Source organism: Phocoena sinus, chromosome 16 (genome assembly GCF_008692025.1).
Source record: "Phocoena sinus isolate mPhoSin1 chromosome 16, mPhoSin1.pri, whole genome shotgun sequence".
NCBI lineage: Eukaryota > Metazoa > Chordata > Mammalia > Artiodactyla > Phocoenidae > Phocoena > Phocoena sinus.
This window is the reverse complement of record NC_045778.1, coordinates 7,464,867-7,487,631: the sequence shown is the minus strand read 5'-3', so window position 1 is coordinate 7,487,631 and position 22,765 is coordinate 7,464,867. Positions and strand designations below refer to the sequence as shown.

The 22,765-nt window shown below is 44.4% G+C and overlaps 2 protein-coding genes across 7 annotated transcripts in view; one reads left to right on the top strand and one right to left on the bottom strand.

Moving 5' to 3' along the window:
• Positions 1 to 2,941, top strand: part of HEATR1 (HEAT repeat containing 1) — a 47,919-nt gene extending 44,978 nt beyond the window's left edge. For 3 of the 4 annotated variants that reach the window (XM_032608332.1, XM_032608334.1, XM_032608333.1), the window contains exons 44-45: positions 1,560 to 1,668; positions 2,638 to 2,938. In XM_032608332.1, the coding sequence (XP_032464223.1) occupies positions 1,560 to 1,668; positions 2,638 to 2,726 (198 nt within the window). In that variant the 3' untranslated portion in view covers positions 2,727 to 2,938. Of the gene's footprint in view, positions 1 to 1,559; positions 1,669 to 2,637 lie in introns of all 4 variants that reach the window. The other variant, XM_032608335.1, reaches the window with a different exon arrangement.
• The window catches only part of LGALS8 (galectin 8), a 34,118-nt gene continuing 11,791 nt past the window's right edge, over positions 439 to 22,765 (bottom strand). For 2 of the 3 annotated variants that reach the window (XM_032608337.1, XM_032608339.1), the window contains exons 3-10: positions 14,002 to 14,090; positions 12,878 to 13,088; positions 11,855 to 11,974; positions 10,981 to 11,037; positions 10,180 to 10,206; positions 9,363 to 9,451; positions 8,464 to 8,629; positions 439 to 5,702 (exon numbers count right to left, since the gene is read on the bottom strand). In XM_032608337.1, coding sequence (XP_032464228.1) covers positions 5,553 to 5,702; positions 8,464 to 8,629; positions 9,363 to 9,451; positions 10,180 to 10,206; positions 10,981 to 11,037; positions 11,855 to 11,974; positions 12,878 to 13,088; positions 14,002 to 14,090 — 909 coding nt within the window. In that variant the 3' untranslated portion in view covers positions 439 to 5,552. Of the gene's footprint in view, positions 5,703 to 8,463; positions 8,630 to 9,362; positions 9,484 to 9,946; positions 10,059 to 10,179; positions 10,207 to 10,980; positions 11,038 to 11,854; positions 11,975 to 12,877; positions 13,089 to 14,001; positions 14,091 to 22,765 lie in introns of all 3 variants that reach the window. The other variant, XM_032608340.1, reaches the window with a different exon arrangement.

Genomic DNA, 22,765 nt, shown 5'->3' with positions numbered 1-22,765 from the left:
CGAGAAACTTGGTTTTCTCTTACAGGCCATTTATAAATAATGGCAGTCCTCCCCACCCCCGTGGTGTGCTAGGCACGAGCACTGAAATACTTTACACTTTTAAATATTGGAAAGACTTGAATTCCTCAAGTTTCTTATGCACCATTTAAATGTCAGTGTGCTCCCAGAGACAGCATGCTTTGTCTACAGAACATTCCTTTGAGTTAGAGCAGAGTATTATCCCTGTTGTGTATCGATCTCAGGCGTAGGCCTTGGTGGAGTAACGCACGGTAAGGGCTAGCGGTTGATGCCCATTAACGGGGGGGGCGGGGATGAGCGGAAGTTTGGAAGTTTTCAAGCTGTTCTAGCAATGAATCGCCATTCCTCAAGCTAATTATCACACTAGAACCTCAGGGGATAAAACAGACTGAAGCAGAATTTTGTTAATAAATTTATGAGTTGAAATTCACAGCATTTCTTTATTAGGAAGTAATGAAAACAATGAGGCTGTTTTGATGAACCCCCAAATTTTATTTTTTTTTTCAGATTAATGTTTTTATTACTTTAATTTTTTCTAGTTCAGTTTCCTTTTTACACGTGAAAGGATCGAAGTGCCCGAGGTTTTCTTTTTCTAGATTGGCTTGAAAGATCTTGGAAGTAAAATGTAATTAACAAAATATATTTTTCTTCTTCTTATGCTAATTCTTCTTCACAGAGGTATGGATGGGAACCCCCAAATTTTAAATTGTAGGATCTTACAAAGTTGCAGCATTAAATTTGTTGTTTTGTAATATGTTGTTTTGATTGTACAATATCAAGAAAATCCTGATTGAACACAGGCAGTAACAAACGTTTTTTCAACAACTCACTTTGCTCTATCCCAATATTCTTTACCAGAATTACCCAAAACCAGAAAGAAGACTAACATAGCTTTTGTTTCAAAGAGAATCACTAACAAAACAAACAACTGGTTGCATTCCTTGTCATAGACAAGTCATGTGAGCAACACTCCAATCTTTTAAGTTCCAAAACTAGGACATTTATGACACAACGAATGTGTTTTTTTAGTCAGGCTGAGGTGAGGGTGCGGCCAGAGCCGGCGCCTGGCCTCTCACACAACCACACTGTGACCCCAGTCAGGGTCCTGAGGACGGGAGTCCTGCCTGCAGTGGCCGGGGACACGGTCCTGCCAGGTCAGCATCACCAGCGGCCAGGCCAGCCAGTGGCTCCAGTGCAGTCACATTTGATGACACACTTGAATTTGCAGGTGGCATTTTTACTGGTTTGTTTTGTTTTAAGAAAAATGTTATAAAAAGACATTCACATGAAAGGCTTGTAGTTCTAGAACATAGATTGAAAAGCACTGATTTATAAGGTTGCCCATATTATAGACGGATCCCGAATCGTTAAACAAACTGGTATTCCAAGATGAAAGTTGGCCAGAAAGTGAAATAAACTCACGTGAGGTTAACAGTTTAGAATTCGGAGCTCATCTCAAGTTAGATCATAAAGTAATACAAGAATACTAGTTTTTTTTTTTTTTTTTTTTTAATATTCTTCACTTTTTTAATCCCTTTCAGGTTCGATTTGCTGCTCTGATTACGGTGCTGGCACTGGCTGAAAAACTGAAAGAGAATTATATCGTCTTGTTACCAGAATCCATTCCTTTCTTAGCGGAATTGATGGAAGGTAATTCCCTAACTATTAAGAAATAGAGTGAACTTCTGTGGGAATGTGCCCAATGAGAATGCACATTTGGATAGCCTGTGATGAGCTCGTGTCTCCAGCCCTCTGTGCAGAGGCTGAGCTCCTGGTTTGAGTGGGGTGCACGGGCTGCCTCATTGTCATTTGAGATTTGTTTATAGCATAATCTATCTTTACTTTTGTGTTTTTTTGCTGACATTGCAGACTATGATATTGTTTTTCTTTAACCTCATGCATGTCTATGATTGAATATTTTGGTCCACAGATACAGGGTTATTATACCAAAACATCCAGTGCCACTGCGGCTGCAATGGGGGTGGCTGCCCGTTAATGACCAGCACTTATTCTGTGCTCTACGTGGATGATGTCGTTAATCCTCACAAGGCATATGCCGTTATCCCCCTTTTATAAAGGAAAAAACTAGAGGCTTTAAGAGATTAAGTAATCTAGCTGATAAAAATGTGTGACAGGTGGAACTGGGGTTTAAGTCCAGGTTTGCGCAGTTCTGGACCGACGGCAGAACGAGCACTGTGCCACCACGCAGCCCAAGAAATAACAGTGCAGCTTATTAGCGGGGTGATGGAGGCGAGTAGACAGATGCCTTCACATTAGCGATTCACTGCTGATCCAAAACCAGGTGCCTGCACCTTTGTTTCCTCCCTCCTGGAGAGGGGCTGCGTGAACTACTAAGAGTGGCATCGCTAGGCATCTGAAATTTTTGTTTGTGCACCACTCTTTTGGGGTCTGTCTTATTCTGCTTCCCCAGTCCTAGACCGAAAGAAGGGAATGAAGGCAGGAAGGAGGAAGGCAGAGGAGGGGTTTCCAGGATGGCTTCCGCCTCAGGACTGTGCTTCATTTCTCTCTTCTGACTGACGGCCAGCGAATGCGAGATGTGAGGAACCAGGCTCTGAGAACTGAGGCAGGAAGACTGACTCATTTTGATTTTGTTTTTAGATGAATGTGAAGAGGTGGAGCATCAGTGCCAGAAGACTGTTCAACGGCTGGAAACGATCCTGGGAGAGCCGCTCCAGAGCTACTTCTAAAACCCTGGTCTCTGGTATTTCATACTGTTCAGAGGTCAGACTTACTTTTCATATTTTTATTTTGGGTGTTTAGGACCATATTACTTTTGGTGCCGCTAACACCTACTTGGACTTCTTTACAAAAGTCCCACCTGGTTTGTGCTACCACGTAAGCCTCTCCTGCCAGTTGTACAGAATATACAAAAGAGTAAATGATACATGGTATTTTTATACAGACTGCTGTTTGTTTAATTAAGACCATCGATGATGGTCTTTTCTGAGTGATGTTATTACCATTACATACATGATTGATTTTAGCACCCAAAGCGAACCCCCGTTTCGACTGTAAAGCCTTAACTTTCCTGGTAAAGGACTATCTTTTGTACGTGGTATCCGTGTCAGAGATTTCACTCAAAGCAGCTTTTACTTCAAGAAAATGAGAATGCTTTCAACGGTAAAGCCATTTGGACTTTTACTTTTCATTTTGGGCAGGTGACACTTCAGTCTTAATTTCTGCGTGTGCTCATGGAGGGGAGTAGTTGTGGGATGCATTTTCTGCTCTAGAATAGGATCGTCTCTCCTTTATCCTTCAGTCTTTGGGCGGCAGGGGGTGGAGGCAGTAGGCTGTTTATAAAACAGCCACACCTCATTGCTCCCACAAATAACGAGGGCTCAGAAACACCAGGTGGTAAGAGGGAGCCCCTTCAGGGTTAGAAATGCTCACATTTCTATCGGTGGTTAACCAAGGATTACTTTTATGAGGAAAAAAGTAAACAACAGATTTTTTTCCAAAGCTTTGAAGTTCTCTAATCTCTATACTATGTCATGGTGAAGCTGCAAAGTGAGGGCGCAAATAAAAGTAAACAAATCTGCCTTTATTTTGTTTAAGGCATTTTATTTATCTATTTATGCCTTTTTAAAATTTAAGGCCTCTAAGCACTGTTCCATAGGTGTTCAAATCAAGTCTGAAAGCCCTTGATCTAATTTAATACAGAAACTTAGTGTGGAATTGTGACAAGCAAAGGCTGATTTGCAGTCTGGAGACAGCTTGCTAGGAACACGTATTTCTCTTTATGAAACATCTCAACAGGATTCACTAATAAATGCTAATGGCTTCTTTTCAAAAAAAATCTTAAGATTTTGTATTTATTCTATCAAAGAAATGGTCAGACTTCTTAGTATCATCCACATAAAATGAAAATGAACTATGTTTAAGACTTACAGGAAACAAGGTAAGTGGGCTTTTCTTTTTTCCTAAGTGGTCCACCGTTTCCACCATCTGCCAGGCCCTCTGATGTTCTTTTCCGGAGGAGATACTAGACCCTTCTTGCCTTCTACAGCTTTCCCAACATCCTCTCCTCCACCGGTGTTTTTTTGTTTTAGCTTGGCAAGACTGAGCATAATAAATTAATATGAAAAGGTGGAAAAGAATTAAGTGCTACACTGAGTACTTTTTAAAAGTAAGACTGGTAAAACAGTATTTTTTCCACTATAGGGATACAAATAATACCTAACCAAAAGCTGTTATGAAAATATTCCCAAATCCTGGCAGAATTCAGCCCAGCGATTTAATATAAAATGATCTGACTGATCTAGCTTTTTACCTCCCCACTCCCAAGGCTTTGAAATTCCCTGTGACAAGATCTGACCTGTAAGAATTCTACAAAGAACTTCTGCCAACTCTCTTCAAAGAATAACAGAAAAAATTACAGAAATGCAACACAGTTTAACTTGCCGATACAGGTTTGATTTTAATCACTGAAGGGAGAACAGCGTTTTGATCTCAGTCACTAACGATGACGGGGTCGTCTTAGAAGAGGAGAGGCAGTGCTGGTCTGCGTGCAGACAAGCAGCAGGCACACACGGCCTCTCTCCTTCACTGGTCTCTGCTGGTGTATTTTACTTTCTGATAGGGCCTGTTCTATAATCAATCATTAAGGCTAAGCTTGACATTGCTTTGTTACCCACAAACATTTTACAAATTGAATCCATCTCTCGTCTACCTTAAACTTTCAGAGGAGACCTCTGACTCACCCTAAATCCCAATATTCTAAAATAAGCATTTACTGGTACAGAAGATCAGTGGCCTGGAGATGGACATCAAGTTAATTTCAGCACCATTTGGTTTTGTTCGTTTTGCTTTGTTTTTTGCCTCTATCTTGTGCTGTGTTCAGATCTCATAATGGTAATTATTTGGTAATGCTTACAGCTAGAAGATATAGATATTATGCTAAAGAAAATTGCCAGATGTAGGTCAACATCAATCCTCTCAATTACAGGATACGATCAAACACTGGGTATGAAGGGCAGCACTGCAGGAAGAGTGGTGTCGCCTATAGTGTCCTCAGGTGATCTAACAGAATAATTCTTTTAAGTGCCTGGTGAGTTTATGTAGTGCGTGGAGGAGAAACAATGGCACAGTGGCAAAGCACGGAAGGTTCTGAGCTGAACAGAACAGGGAACGTACGTGCCTCACTGTGTCCTCCCAGCTCCCAGCACAGTGCTGGCAAAAGACAAGCGCTCCATGCAGGGTGGCTACTGTGTTACAGCAGGCTCTTAATAAACACTTGTTGAATGTGAAGTAGGTTTAAAAAAGAGGCGGCCAGGGTACAGGAGAGAGAGCAGAAAGGCCTGTTATAATAATGGCTATAAGCTGCTGTTGCCTCAAATGTCCTCATTTTTTGCTTGACAAAGTCTCACTGCGTGACATGGACTGAGGACACCCAGTAGGATTTACAGCTCATTTTAACAATATATATAAACCATATCATGAGAGTAAGATGCATTTTAACAAGGCCAGTGTTACAGAAGTCATCTGTATTTCAGTTTTTGTAGCACACCTGTCAGCTACCAGCTCCTTACTTCCAGTAAGTGGATATCGCCATCGATTTCCAGCGTGTCGATATGACTCAGGTCTTTAAATCTGTGTCTGTATTCCAGGCTGTGTACACCGTTTACTGCAACCTTGAATTCTCTAACATCACAATAAATTATCATCTGGAAGGAAAGTATACACAACATTAGTGGTGCCCTGGGCTTAAGAGTTTGTTTCCCGCACACGAACAGGCGTGTCAAGTAAACCATTTGGTTTCCTCTCCCAGCCTGCCAGCGCCGACTCCCTGCTGCAGTTTCCAGGATCTGCCTAACGTGTATCTGTAGTGGCACTTTCTGCCTTGTCCCACTCCAGGAAGTGGCTCTCACGTGCCTGGACCCTCACACTGTCCCCAGGGCCTGCTGGCTTCCTGTCCTCAGCACGCACCCTCTCCTGCCCTGTGCTCCTGGGGAAGTGGCAAGCCACCCTCCTCGCCGACACCTGGGAAGGAGAAAGTGGCTGACCGTGACACTCGTTCACAGAAGAGCTGGTTCCCAGTCACAGGCTGGTACCAAGGGGCTTGGATCCTCACTTCGCTGCCTCAAACTCTAGGGTCTTGGGCAACTCAGACAATATGAAATCTCAGAAGTTTAGGTCACTTGCTAGGGATTGCAGAGCTGCTTGGTGACCCTGATTCCCATCCTAGCTCAGCACCTCTTGTCTGTTTCTCCAAAGCTCTTCAAAGCTCAGTGTTCTATGAACCTCTGAGTTTTGGAAGAGATTCAGTTCAGAGTCCTCACTGGTGTTAGCCCTTCAGAGTTAACTGCGATCCTTTTAAATCGCTCGTACACCTAAACCTCTTACTTCTGCTACCATGTTCCCTGTGCCAGTCTGGCCACTGACTACCATTTGTTTCTCACCCACACTGCACAGGCCAGTTGGGTGAACCCACACTGTGCTCTCCCCGGCACTCCCCGCCTCCATCCCCGGAGGCCAGACTGAGGCACAAAATCTGGATCTGCAAAGCAGCCAACTGAGTGTCTTTTTTCTTTTGCTAGGACTAGCTGCTGGGGGAGATTAGGAAGAGGGGGAAATACCATGGATAACAGCAATAACTGACACAGATGAAGGCGGCAGGGCTATACAGAGAACTGGGGAAAATAGCCATAACTGGGGATTATATGCCCACAACAGTGGTGGAAATCCCAGTTTCAACCAGGTGGAAGGGACCTTTGGTGATGGACATTTAACAAAATCTCAAGAGAACACAAAACACACAGCCTCATGCTCAGAAGGGAAAACAAACCGGCATTAGACGGATGCAGTGGGAAAAGAGTTCTCTAGACTAAGTCAGAGCAAGTGCAGAGCCAGCACCTTATGTTACAAATGGAAGAGAAATGGCAGACAGCCTAGTGGACACACTGTTGCAAAACAAAGTACATACATGTAAACATGGAACACCAAGATCCCTCAACCACCTGAACAGCTCCTAAGAACGTGAATTTGATAAAGAGCTCACAGATGACATTACAAAACCGAAAGATAGTTTTTAAATGATTCCAGCTGGAACTAACAAGTGAATCTAAAATGCCACGGAACAGAAGATACTGTTTAAAAGCAAAGCAATGGCTTTAATGGAAAGATCTGAGAATCTCAATGAAAGCCTATTAAAAAGGCAGGAGTTTAAAGCTATAGGAAAAAAGCTATCACTACAAAAAAACTGACAACAGTGATCCAACATGAGGACAACTACTCTTCCTGAAGCAGAAAACTAACAAAAGGAAAAGATTATTTAAGAGAATGTGTTATTTTCCTCTTTTATTTTGATACAGTAGTCGCAAACTTGGGGCTCAAATAGGCCAGAAAACAGGTCACGAGTTTCCAGTCACCAACCACAAGGATCAAGCTTCCTGCCGGAGCAGCCACCTCTCCCTCCAGTGAACCCACGTCACCCTTCACACCCTGACTGCCGCCTGGGTGTCAGGCGCCCCTGTGCCGCCCTTCCGACCTCCAGCGACTGGTCCGTATCGTCCCCAAAATCTGTAAAATCCAGATTACCTTCACGCCCCCACCTCCTTCTGAATTCCAAATGAGTACCCACCACTTCCAGGGAACCTATGATGAGCTTGCTCCTGTCTGTCACTCCCCAAACCAGGGCACTGCATTAGACAGGAACTTACGGATAAATATTAATGCCAAATCACCACCTTCTGTTCAGCCTGATGTTCACACTTCTAACAACTCTGAGGAGTCTTGCGAGCTCCAGTGGTCCAGAGCATGTGACAGTTTAAAATGCTGGAGAAGCCATGACCGAAATCAGTGACCCTAAATGACCACATGAGCAGTGAGTCACGTAGGCTGGTGAGGGCACCCAGCCAATCATGCAGCATCCACGTGGCGAGACTACCCGGAAGCACATCTGGGGAGAGGCTGTGTTAGAATATTCGCATCTTTGGGGGCTCAGGACTACATGCCTTCAAGTCCCGGTAGTCTAAATGTGTCTTTCTTTGAATATATACAAACAGGACCGCCTGGAACAGAGTACTGCCACCTAAGCTGTGTGTCACCGATACGACGGATAGTGCCGGCAGTCTCATGGCTCCTATGTCCTCATCTTCACTTAGGATTAAACACGCTACTCCCGCCCTGAGACAAGGTTCCTGTTCAAATTCCTATTAACTAATATGGGGCTACATAGAAACTGTCATTATGAGAACAAATGTCAGATAATTCCAATGCAAATAACGTGGCACTCGACTGGCTTGGCCATTTATGCTGATTATTTGCGTTATAAAAGACGGCATTCAAAATACAATCTACAAAAACCACACACAACCTCCACATATTAAGTTGGACTCAATTTAAATGGACCATTTATCTTGCATCTTACCCCTGCCCGCAGGATTCTTTTTCCTGTCCCATTTTCAAAAAAGATAATCATCTCACCTCAAAGTACATCCCAGGACTAAAAGGGAAACAGGTAATATTTCTCTCTTCTTCTCCCCAGGACTCCTGAAGAAAAGAATTTCTTACAAATACTTTAATATTCAGGCGTGGGTTCAGGTGGAGAGCAATATCCCTGGATTTTCCTGATAGCAGATCAACAGCAAAGCTTTTGAGAGAATTTTTTAAAACTAATTAGCCAAGTAGAAGAGAGGAGTCAAGTTTCTGCAATTTTAACAATCAGAATTAAACTCTGATTACACAAAACATGTACACACAAGGACCCAGGAATGCCGACGAAGGTGAAATTTAAAATTCCAAGTCAGCACACTGTTGGTATAAGTATGTTATTTGCAAAATAAAAATATGAAGCGCTTTAAAATCCACGTTTAAGGCTACAGGAAGAAATTAAACGGTCAGAGCAAGTGACCCAAAGGATCACGTCTGCTGCAAGAACAGGGTCCTTCCAAGCAGGACGTCTCAGCATTTACAATGCCCTGTTCTTCAAAGTGTACTACTTGCTAGGAAATAGCTCTCATTTCAAGCTTTCAGAACTCTGAACACCTCTGGAAAAGGTTCTAAAAGCAGGAACCTTATAAGACCCATGGCAAGGGGAACGAGCCCTAATAAAATTGATCTGCTCTCACAGAGCTGCCCTGCAGTTCTACAAGGGTGGGCCTCGTGGACAAAAATGCCACCCTCCTGTCTGGCCACAAAAAGCCTAGGTGCCGCCAACTACTAGTTGTCAGCAGTCTAACTTCATCTGGCTTTAAGTGTCTCACTTTTCAAATGAAGCTTATGACATTAGCCCGACTTACACCTCACGAGATTGTTGACAGGGTTACAGCTGTAAGAGACATGCAGCAGCAGCTGCATTATTACGGCCACTTACTGATACTGACCCTTTGGCGTTTGTATTTACTTCTCCTTTTATGACGACAGTCCGTCCAGGGCCCATTGAGGAGTTCAACCTCGCTACGAATGGCAGAGTCTGCAAAGAAATCCCAGTTAGCATCAGGAAGCCTGCAAAAAGGGATCTTGAGGGAAAACTGCCAAAAGACACTGGGAAATGTTTAAAGGCCATGAACCCCATGAAGGGACAGACCAAGTCTGCCTTGGTCCCAGGTGGGTCCCTGGCTCACAGCAAACACTCCATTTTTCAGACAGTGAAATGAATGGATGTGGGGAGGGACCTGACATCTTCTGCCTGAGTGAAATGCCCTCTGAGAAAGTCACCTCGGCTGGCCTGAAGCGTGCACTGCTTCAGCCCGGAGGCGAAGCGGCTGAGGTAGGGGGAGCTACAGAAACACACTAATGGCTCAGGGACCTGATGTCCGGTTGACTGATAGCCGTCCAGGACACCAGTGCAAACACAGGGTGGCTGCTTTGGGCTTGTACTGAGGGTAGCGGTTACGCGTATCAGCTAACTAACATTAAGTACTTGTTAGACAGAATTAAGAAAATTTTGGCTCTTCAAACCTTTGACAGTCGGTAGGTAGTATTTTGGAGCAAGTCAAAGTGTGATTGGCCGGCAAACCTTTGCTCTTGGTGTAGACAGTTCTGGGGACGATTTTATAAATGTCTCCTCTATTACTAGGCTGTAGGGAAACAGTTCTGCAATAAGGTATGGAATGAATGAACCTATCTTCCAAGGCTTCAACTATTCATTTCCTGGGCAATCTTATAAAAGGTTCCACATGTTATAGCAAAAATACTTACAAACTGTGACATGCCAGACTTTGGTACCTATTGGAAGAGAAAGACAAAATACAGATGATTGACAGGGAAGAAATACATTTTATAACATGAGCAGTTGGATCTTACTGGCTGTACCACCCAGAGCCTGGGCCGGTAGTGCCTGCTCCACTCCGGGGGGGCACATGCAGGTGGCCAGTGCTTCCTGACCGAGTGCTTTGGAGCTGCAGAGTGCCACTCAGGCTGGGAACAGACTCACTGTCCTGTTCATCTGAATCCTATAGCCTCCGCCACAAGCTGAGCCTTTCCCGAAGGCCACGTGTGGGCTTCAAACACATTTTCCTTGTTCTTCCCAGGGTGCTCCCCAAATGCTGAGATTCTAGTCTGTCTAGGAACGTGCTGAGATCAGTAAGGCCTCACTTTCTCCACACTAATAACAGCAAAAAATGTCTGAACTGCAGTTGTTTCCACAGGGGGAGAAGATACACGTGGAAGTTCGTTTGCCCATGCACTGGCTGTGCTCACTATTTATAAACACCTCCAGACAGCCCTATTCAGCAGTTCAGAGAGTTCTTTGTACAGAAGATTGGTGGGTAGTGGTCAGATCCACTGAGAGTCTAAACAGCAAAACTTATAGCACCTGGCACTCTGAAGTATATGCCTCAATTTTCGAATGATTACTTCTAGCCTATTAATTACTAAAAATATAAGTTTTCATATTAAAAACATAGTGTTTTTAAAACTCAGCCTGCCTGCCACCTAATTTACATGGCAACTAAACAAACATTTTTAAACTGGTGGTTGATTAAGAGATTTAATATTTACATTTTCTTCACTTATCTTTGTCCATTCCAGAGTAGATGCTTGGCTACTTCTTAAATCCTGAAGAAAAGTTCAGATTAATATTTAACATCCATCAGAATTCTAAATATAACCTGCTTCACATATCAAAAAAAATGATAAATGGTATTAAACATGAAAATACGACAGAAAATTATCCAAACATGCATGAACATTAGCAACCTTCTCCCCTCTATCAAGCTGGCAAATGTTAAAATCAGAACTAGTGTCAAGAAGAATGTGAGCAGGGGCTTCCCTGGTGGCGCAGTGGTTGAGAGTCCGCCTGCCGATGCAGGGGACACGGGTTCGTGCCCCGGTCCGGGAAGATCCCACGTGCCGCGGAGCGGCTGGGCCCGTGAGCCATGGCCGCTGAGCCTGCGCGTCCGGAGCCTGTGCTCCGCAACGGGAGAGGCCGCAGCAGTGAGAGGCCCGCGTACCGGAAAAAAAAAAAAAAGAAGAAGAATGTGAGCAAATGAATACAGATCTTGAGACTACTTTGTTTTACTCTCTTTGGAGGGCACGTTAGCAATTTCAATCCTAACTTAAAATGCAGGTACCCTTTGACGTCCCGCTTCTAGGAAACAATCCTAGCGAACTGCTCCACTATGCTCCTGCATCAAGGAAACGGCCCCTCTCCAGCTGTAAAGGCTGTTTGTTTTGTTGTTACTGTTTGGGTTTTTGTTGGAACCATGCTAGATTTGAGATCCTACAGACAAGCAAGCCCCAGTCAATGATTAGCATCCTACTAGTCTGAAAGATTTACTTCCAAGAAATTAACACACTAACGAGGGACATATTTACAGTTTTCAAGAAAACATCACCAAAGACCCCCTGCCGCCCCCCATGGAAGGGGACTGACCGAGCTGAAGCTGAAACCCACGGAGTGAATGATAACTTTGCCATAAATGCCCAGGGTGTCGATCTTCTCTAGGCTGATCCTGTGGGCGTAGATCAGGGTATGTTTTCCATTGACAGCCACCTGGACAAACACAGAAGACAGCCCCCCACCCCCACGAATAAAAGTTAATAAATGCATTTTAGCGGGTACCAGTGCACAGGGCACCTCCCTCTCCCGCCAGATGTCAGTACTTGTCGGGAAGACACGCTGAACACAGTACAGTCTCTGATCTCAAGGAGCTGAAAATCCCATTGGCAAGCAAAAGAAACACAGGAAAAAACCGAAGCTCAAGAGCACGGACAAGCATTAAAAAGAACGATCCAGACCCAAGTACTCCAATGGCCAGAGGAGGTTTAGGGGAGAAGTGCTGGTGGGAGCAGGCTTTGAGGGTCAGAGGGGTCTGCACCTCGGGTGGGGAGTCTCCACCTGAGCCGTCAAGTCCTCCACAGGCTCGTGGGCCAGGAGGTGGAGGCGCCTCCAGGACCACACACACCCAAGCAAGCAGCGGCAGCACTGACGACACGCAGCGGGGTTGCTATGAGCTTCTCTGGGTCTAGAATCTTAAGATCCTACGGGACTAGGCTGCGGCAGGATGCTACTTTACAAACCCCAACTCCTACGCCCAGATCTCATCTGTCAGTTCAGACTCTCCCACCCTGCGGGTCCTGCTGTCTGGGGTTTACTTTCCCATCCTGAGTGTAAGGCTGTGCCAAGTCAGAAGGAAGCTCAGCCCCGCGAGGAGCAACAATCTAACAAAAGCCCGCTGCGCTGGCCTCGCCCTCTGCCGGCACGGTGACCCCGGCAGGGATGCTGGCTGTGCCTGCCTCACAGCAAGGTCCCCGCCGGGCCCTCCTCTAGAGGAACATGATAAAGGCAAACTCTTCCTCTGGATTTAGGACACGCAAGGGTGAGTTCACTCATGTGAAAAGCTTCCCTCGTGCTTATCCTCACGAATGAGGATCTAACCCGTTCTCCAAAACCTGCCTGGAATTTGTCTTTCAGCACCATGATCACGATCTCAAAAGATTTTTCTTTATTGAAAGGCATGTCATAGGTGATCTCTTCCCAGCCCCACTTCTCATTTTTCAGAGTGTTGCAAACAATGCAGTTGGCCCTTCTGAACCGTGGATTGAAATGAAAGGCCACGTCTGCTCGAGGTTTCACGCTGCTGCCACACTGTAAGTCCACCTGGAACCTGAGGAGGGGAGGAAACACAGGCTGCGTGAGGACTCAGGAAGGAAGGCGGCCTCGCAGGCCCGGCAGCGCAGAAACCCAGGCCGAGTGACAGCTGACGGATCTTCTGTTCACTCACATGCTTTTGGTGGCGGTCCACCACAAGCACCCACATTGCCCAGTCTCCCCGCAGGTGCGTTCGCCCAGGTGCCCCAAGCTCTGCCAATGGGGTAGAAGTGAAGTGTGCAAGGAAGACTCCTGGAAACGGTCTCTAAAGTCAGTTGGCATCTGCCTTCTGTCCACCCCCCACCCCTTCCCCCCAAATAGCACATGGTCCCAGGCAGCTACCCAAACACAACGTGAGGACCAGAGTCCTAGCTTCCAGGAACCACGAGAAAGAGGACCTCACCCTGGGATGGCAGGGTGAGAGCGTGAAGAGGCCCACTCCTCCAACAGCTTGCTGGTGCGCGCCCTCAGCCCTCCGGACTGTCCCCTTTAGATGTCACGTTCTTATTTAAACCACTGCTGTTCAGGCATCCACCACATAGAGCCGAGCCCAACTCTAGCTGATACAGCCTCATCCAGACTCTACCCAAAGCAAGCATTAGATAAAACCACCCAGAACAGGCCTTTAGAGATGGTGTGGGAATGTTACACTGTAACTAGACTGTGTCCCTGTCATCTGACCACAGTTCCCTTCATTAACCGTATCTCTAATTCTTTATACTAAAATCAGACTTACAAGCAACACACAATCCACATAACCTGTATTTCAGTTTTTCATTCCAATTTCCTCAGCACCGTGGCCGGGGCTGCTGTGAAAGCAAAATCAGGCCTCCGAGTATCCAAATGGTCTCTCCCTCATGATTTTTTGTTGTCCCACAATCACAACGAGTTTATTCTTGTTCTTTTCTCGTCTAACAGAATGACTTTACCTGTCTGAGTCACTAGGAACATGCCCACGTAGTACAATCAAAGTTCCAGGCTCCAACTGCTCAGAAATGGTCCCAACATAGGGGATTATCTAGGAAAAAAATAATTTTAACAAATGTTCATTTACAAAATCAAAAGACTACATTCTTAAAGGCTGCACATAAATATTACTCAGCCATAAAAAGGAACAAAACTGTGCCGTGTGCAGAGACGTGGCTGGACCTAGAGACTGTCATACGGAGTGAAGCAAGTCAGAGAGAGAAAGACAAGTGTCGTATAGTATCGCTTACATGTGGAATCTAGAAAAACGATACAGATGAACTCATTTGCAAAGCAGAAATAGAGGCACAGACGTAGAGGACATATGGGTAACAGCGGGAAAGGGGGAGTGGGATGAATTGGGACGAGAGGATTGACACATATACACTACTATGTATAAAATAGATAACCAATGAGAACCTACTGTATAGCACAGGGAATTCTACTCAGTGCTCTGTGGTGACCTAAATGGGAAGGAAATCCAAAAAGGAGGGGATATATGTATATATATAACTGATTCACTTTGCTGTAGAGCAGAAACTAACACAACATTGTAAACCAACTATACTCCAATAAAAATTAATTTGAAAAAAAAAAAAGGCTGCACACAAGTCTGCTCAGACCCTAGCATTTTCCAGGTCCTTCCTCCCCACCATTCAAACAGCTACACCGGAACAACATGGCTAGGAGACTCGCAACACCTGCACACCACTCCGAGTTCTTTAGGAAAAGACACATATTATTCACAGTACTTTTTATGTGGCTGGGGGTTCTGTGACATGCCACACCCCACCCCTCCGTCCTTCCTAAAGTTCCACTGATCCCAACAGCAGGATCCAGAAGAGGCCAGGTCCTAGGCCAGTGCTGACAGAGCTAATGATAAGCACTTAGTGCCTGCAGAGGGTGCTCCAAATGCAGCCACTCTGCTGCAACTGGGATTGCGTGCCTCGCCTTCCCTGCTGGGCTTCCAAGCTGCACCCACAGGGTACTGCCAGGAACCAGAGAACTGCATGATCTGAAGGACGTGCTGTGGGTGCCTGTGGATCTCAAGACACAGCACCTCCGTACCCCGCCTGGTCCAGGGTGCAGGCCTGGGCCCCGACTGGTGGTCCCACACAGGATTCGGGTCTCCCCCTCCCCCCTAATCAGCTGGAAGCCAGCCTCTCTGTCTGGGGCCTGACATGATCAGATCTTGTCACTCCCCTCCCCCCGATGCTCCACCCTCCCCCAGGTGATCCGCCATCCTCCCGGGCCACTGGCTATGTGGATGCATCTCCTGCACCACAACCACCTCCCTCTTCCCCCTGGGAGCCTCTGACCGCACCAAGCAGGCCAGACACCAGCATACCTTACACCAAGCTCACCCGGGTTACATCTATGCTAAAATTGATCCAGGGTAGCTCTGATTGTCAAGAAGAAGGAAATAAAACAAGAGAGGTCGTATAAAAGTAGTTGTAAATCAGTGGCTCATCGGCTGAAAATCTCAGCTCAAGCACAACCTCCTCTGTGGAGCCTTGCTCAGACTCCCTGGGCCAACTGAGTTAGCCGCCCTCTGAGGGTCAATCAGGGCACTCTGTACTCTGTTCACTTGCAAACAAATGCCTACACTGCGAGCTGCATGGGGCAGGACTGGGTCGTCACCTTTACACCCCCAGGACAGAGGTCAAGAGATGATCAATAATCACTTGGTGAATGAAGGAGCTCTCACCAGCCCGGAAACTGGGCTCTGGCAGGCCTCACGTGCAAAGGAGCAGCAACTAAGCGGCTGCTGAATGCAGTGTTGCTGCCTTAAGCAATAAGACAAGAAATCACCAAATCCAGTTGTCATCTGGTGTCACGGCAACTGCTGAAAGCAGCATGGGGGAGATGAACAAGCTTATCAGACCAGAAAACGAAAAGCATAACAGATGTATAGAGCATGGCTACAGCTGCACCTCAGAGTGGATGGTTTTCATGTATAGAGAATGTGGAAGCAATTACTCCTCTTGGCCACAGCCCAAGAATAAATAGCAGCATGTTCCATTTTCTAAATCTCTTAATAAAATGAGAACAGTTTTTGTAACTTGAGATTTTTTTATATGTTCAACTTGTATTTATGCAGATTATTTAATAACACAAAAATGTCAGTGATATAATTATCAGTGAGAAAGTGGCCTACAAAACCCCATACAGCATGGTCTTAACCAAGTTAATAATAAACATTAAAAGGGAAAAAGAGGGAGGGAGGGAGACGCAAGAGGGAAGACATATGGGAACATATGTATATGTATAACTGATTCACTTTGTTATAAAGCAGAAACTAACACACCATTGTAAAGCAATTATACCCCAATAAAGATGTTTAAAAAAAAAAAAAAGGGAAAAAGAAAACACTGTAAAGAAATAAGCCAAAAGGGAGCTTCAAGATGGCGGAAGAGTAAGACGCAGAGATCACCTTCCTCCCCACAGATACATCAGAAATACATCTACATGTGGAACAACTCCTACAGAACACCTACTTAACGCTGGCAGAAGACCTCAGACCTCCCAAAAGGTAAGAAACTCCCCAGGTAGGGCAAAAGAAAAAAGAGACAAAAGAATAGGGACGGGACCTGCACCAGTGGGAGGGAGCTGTGAAGGAAGAAAGGTTTCCACACACTAGGAGCCGCTTCGCGGGCGGAGACTGCGGGCGGTGGAGGGGGGGAAGCGTCAGTGCCACGGAGGAGAGCGCAGCAACGGGTGCGGAGGGCAAAGCAGAGAGATTCACGCACAGAGGATCCGTGCCGACCAGCACTCACCAGTGCAAGAGGCTTGTCTGCTCACCCGCCGGGGCGGGCGGGGCTGGGAGCTGAGGCTCGGGCTTCGGAGGTCAGATCCCAGGGAGAGGACTGGGGTTGGCTGCGTGAACACAGCCCGAAGGGGGCTAGTGCGCCACAGCTAGCTGGGAGGGAATCCAGGAAAAGGTCTGGAGATGCCGAAGAGGCAAGAGACTTTTTCTTGCCTCTGTTTCCTGGTGCGCCAGGAAAGGGGATTAAGAGCGCTGCTTAAAGGAGTTCCAGAGACGGGCACGAGCCGCGGCTAAAAGCGTGGACCCCAGAGACAGGCATGAGATGCTAAGGCTGCTGCTGCCGCCACCAAGAAGCCTGTGTGCGAGCACAGGTCACTCTCCACACCTCCCTTCCGGGGAGCCTGTGCAGCCCGTCACTGCCAGGGTCCCGGGATCCAGGGACAACTTCCCCGGGAGAACACACAGCGCGCCTCAGGCTGGTGCAACATCACGCCGGCCTCTGCCACCGCAGGCTCACCCCGCACTCCGTGACCCTCCCTACCCCCGGCCTGAGTGAGCCAGAGCCCCCGAAGCAGCTGCTCCTTTAACCCCGTCCTGTGTGAGAGAAGAACAGACACCCTCAGGCAACCTACACGCAGAGGCGGGTCCAAATCCAAAGCTGAACCCCGGGAGCTGTGCAAACAAAGAAGAGAAAGGGAAATTGCCCGGCAGCCTCAGGAGCAGCGGATTAAATCTCCACAGTCAACTTGATGTGCCTGCATCTCTGGAATACCTGAGTAGACACTGAATCATCACAAATTGAGGAGATGGACTTTGGGAGCAACGATGTATTATTTTCTCCCCTTTCCCTCTTTGTGTGAGTGTGTATGTGTATGCTTCTGTGTGTGATTTTCTCTGTATAGCTTTTGCTTTCACCATTTGTGCTAGGATTCTATCCGTCCGTTTTTTTTTTTGTTGTTGTTGTTTTTTACTTAAAATTTTTTTCTTAATATTTTTTAGTTCAATAACGTTTATTTTATCCTCTTTCTTTCTATTTTTTCTCCCTTTTATTCTGAGCTGTATGGATGACAGGTGCTTGGTGTTCCAGCCAGGCATCAGGGCTGTGCCACTGAGGTGGGAGAGCCAACTTCAGGACCCTGGTCCACAAGAGACCTCCCAGCTCCACGTCATATCAAACGGCGAAAATCTCCCAGAGATCTCCATCTCAACGCCAAAACCCAGCTTCACTCAATGACCAGCAAGCTACAGTGCTCTACACCCTATGCCAAACAACTAGCAAGACAGGAACACAACCCCACCCATTAGCAGAGAGGCTGCCTAAAATCATAATAAGGCCACAGACACCCAAAAACATACCACCAGACGTGGACCTGCCCACCAGAAAGACAAGATCCAGCCTCATCCACCAGAACACAGGCACTAGTCCCCTCCACCAGGAAGCCTACACAACCCACTGAACCAACCTTAGCCACTTGGGACAGACACCAAAAACAATGGGAACTACGAACCTGCAGCCTGCAAAAAGGAGACCCCAAACACAGTAAGTTAAGCAAAATGAGAAGACAGAAAAACACACAGCAGATGAAGGAGCAAGATAAAAACCCACCAGACCTAACCAATGAAGAGGAAATAGGCAGTCTACCTGAAAAAGAATTCAGAATAATGATAGTAAAGATGACCCAAAATCTTGGAAATAGAATAGAGAAAATACAAGAAACATTTAACAAGGACCTAGAAGAACTAAAGAGCAAACAAACAATGATGAACAACACAATAAATGAAATTTAAAATTCTCTAGAAGCGATCAATAGCAGAATAACTGAGGCAAAAGAAAGGATAAGTGACCTGGAAGATAAAATAATGGAAATAACTACTGCAGAGCAGAATAAAGAAAAAAGAATTAGAACTGAGGACAGTCTCAGAGACATCTGGGACAACCTTAAACACACCAACATTCGAATTATAGGGGTCCCAGAAGAAGAGAAAAAGAAAGGGACTGAGAAAATATTTGAAGAGATTATAGTTGAAAACTTCCCTAATATGGGAAAGGAAATAGTTAAGTCCAGGAAGCACAGAGAGTCCCATACAGGATAAATCCAAGGAGAAACATGCCAAGACACATATTAATCAAACTGTCAAAAATTAAATACAAAGAAAACATATTAAAAGCAGCAAGGGAAAAACAACAAATAACACACAAGGGAATCCCCATAAGGTTAACAGCTGATCTTTCAGCAGAAACTCCGCAAGCCAGAAGGGAGTGGCAGGACATATTTAAAGTGATGAAGGAGAAAAACCTGCAACCAAGATTACTCTACCCAGCAAGGATCTCATTCAGATTTGATGGAGAAATTAAAACCTTTACAGACAAGCAAAAGCTGAGAGAGTTCAGCACCACCAAACCAGCTTTACAACAAATGCTAAAGGAACTTCTCTAGGCAAGAAACACAAGAGAAGGAAAAGACCTACAATAACGAACCCAAAACCATTTAGAAAATGGAAATAGGAACATACATATCGATAATTACCTTAAATGTAAATGGATTAAATGCTCCCACCAAAAGACACAGACTGGCTGAATGGATACAAAAACAAGACCCGTGTATATGCTGTCTACAAAAGACCCACTTCAGACCTAGGGACACATACAGACTGAAAGTCAGGGGATGGAAAAAGATCTTCCATGCAAATGGAAATCAAAAGAAAGCCAGAGTAACAATTCTCGTATCAGACAAAATAGACTTTAAAATAAAGACTATGAGAAGAGACAAAGAAGGACACTACATAATGATCAAGGGATTGATCCAAGAAGAAGATATAACAATTGTAAATATTTATGCACCCAACAGAGGAGCACCTCAATGCATAAAGCAAATACTAACAGCCATAAAAGGGGAAATCAACAGTAACACAATCATAGTAGGGGACTTTAACACCCCACTTTCACCAATGGACAGATCATCCAAAATGAAAATAAATAAATAAACACAAGCTTTAAATGATACATTAAACAAGATGGACTTAATTGATATTTATAGGACATTCCATCCAAAAACAACAGAATACACATTCTTCTCAAGTGCTGATGCAACATTCTCCACAATAGATTGTATCTTGGGTCACAAATCAAGCCTCAGTAAAATTAAGAAAATTGAAATCATATCAAGTATCTTTTCCGAACACAACGCTATGAAACTAGATTTCAATTACAGGAAAAGATCTGTAAAAAATACAAACACATGGAGGCTAAACAATACACTACTTAATAACGAAGTGATCACTGAAGAAATCAAAGAGGAAATAAAAAAATACCTAGAAACAAATGACAATGGAGACACGACGACCCAAAACCTATGTGATGCAGCAAAAGCAGTTCTAAGAGGGAAGTTTATAGCGATACAATCCTACCTTAAGAAACAGGAAACATCTCAAATAAACAACCTAACCTTGCATCTAAAGCAATTAGAGAAAGAAGAAAAAAAAACTCCCAAAGTTAGCAGAAGGAAAGAAATCATAAAGATCAGATCAGGAATAAATGAAAAAGAAATGAAGGAAACGATAGCAAAGATCAATAAAACTAAAAGCTGGTTCTTTGAGAAGATAAACAAAATTGATAAACCATTAGCCAGACTCATCAAGAAAAAAAGGGAGAAGACTCAAATCAACAGAATTAGAAATGGAAAAGAAGTAACAACTGACACTGCAGAAATGAAAAGGATCATGAGAGATTACTACAAGCAACTGTATGCCAATAAAATGGACAGTAGGATACAACCAGGAAGAAATGGACAAATTCTTAGAAATGCACAACCTGCCGAGCCTGAACCAGGAAGAAACAGAAAATATGAACAGACCAATCACAAGCACTGAAACTGAAACTGTGATTAAAAATCTTCCAACAAACATGGGCTTCCCTGGTGGTGCAGTGGTTGAGAGTCAGCCTGCCGATGCAGGGAACACGGGTTCGTGCCCCGGTCCGGGTCCGCAGAGCGGCTGGGTCTGTGAGCCATGGCCACTGAGCCTGCGCGTCTGGAGCCTGTGCTCCACAACAGAAGAGGCCACAACAGTGAGAGGCCCGCATACCGCAAAAAAAAAAAAAAAAAAAAAAAAAACATCTTCCAACAAACAAAAGCCCAGGACCCGATGGCTTCACAGGCGAATTCTATCAACCATTTAGAGAAAAGCTAACACCTATCCTTCTTAAACTCTTCCAAAATATAGCAGAGGGAGGAACACTCCCAAACTCATTCTACAAGGCCACCATCACCCTGATACCAAAACCAGACAAAGATGTCACAAAGAAAGAAAACTGCAGGCCAATATCACTGATGAACATAGATGCAAAAATCCTCAACAAAATACTAGCAAACAGAATCCTACAGCACATTAAAAGTATCACACACCATGATCAAGTGGGGTTTATTCCAGGAATGCAAGGATTCTTCAATATACGCAAATCAATCAATGTGATACACCATACTGACAAATTGAAGGAGAAAAACCATATGATCATCTCCGTCAATGCAGAGAAAGCTTTCAACAAAATTCAACACCCATTTATGATAAAAACCCTGCAGAAAGTAGGCATAGAGGGAACTTTCCTCAACATAATAAAGGCCATATATGACAAACCCACAGCCAACATCATCCTCAATGGTGAAAAACTGAAACCATTTCCACTAAGATCAGGAACAAGACAAGGTCGCCCACTCGCACCACTATTATTCAACATAGTTTTGGAAGTTTTAGCCACAGCAATCAGAGAAGAAAAAGAAATAAAGGGAATGCAAACTGGAAAAGAAAAAGTAAAGCTGTCACTGTTTGCAGATGACATGATACTATACATAAAGAATCCTAAAGATGCTACCAGAAAACTACTAGAGCTAATCAATGAATTCAGTAAAGTAGCAGGATCCAAAATTAATGCACATAAATCTCTGGCATTCCTATACACGAATGATGAAAACTCTGAAAGTGAAATTAAGAAAACGCTCCCATTTACTACTGCAAACAAAAAGAATAAAATATCTAGGAATAAACCTACCTAGGGAGACAAAACACCTGTATGCAGAAAATTATAAGACACTGATGAAAGAAATTAAAGGTGATACAAATAGATGGAGAGAGATACCATGTTCTTGGATTGGAAGAATCAACATTGTGAAAATGACTATACAACCCAAAGCAATCTACAGATTTAATGCAATCCCTATCAAACTACCACTGGCATTTTTCACAGAACTAGAACAAAAAATTTCACCATTTGTATGGAAACACAAAAGACCCCGAATAGCCAAAGCAATCTGGAGAACAAAAAATGGAGCTGGAGGAATCAGGCTCCCTGACTTCAGACTATACTACAAAGCTACGGAAATTAAGACGGTATGGTACTGGCACAAAAACAGAAATATAGATCAATGGAACAGAACAGAAAGCCCAGAGATAAACCCATGCACATATGGTCACCTTATCTTTGATAAAGGAGGTAAGAATATACAGTGGAGAAAAGACAGCCTCTTCAATAAGTGGTGCTGGGAAAACCAGACAGGTACATGTAAAAGTATGAAATTAGAACACTCTGTAACACCATACACAAAAATAAACTCAAAATGGATTAAAGACCTAAATGTAAGGCCATACACTATCAAACTCTTAGAGGAAAACATACGCAGAACACTCTATGATATAAATCACAGCAAGATCCTTTTTGACCCACCCCCTAGAGAAATGGAAATAACAACAAAAATAAACAAATGGGACCTAATGAAAATTCAAAGCTTTTGCACAGCAAAGGAAACCATAAACAAGACCAAAAAGACAACCCTCAGAATGGGAGAAAATATTTGCAAATGAAGCAACTGACAAAGGATTACTCTTCAAAATTTACAAGCAGCTCATGCAGCTCAATATCAAAAAAACAAACAACCCAATCCAAAAATGGGCAGAAGACCTAAACAGAC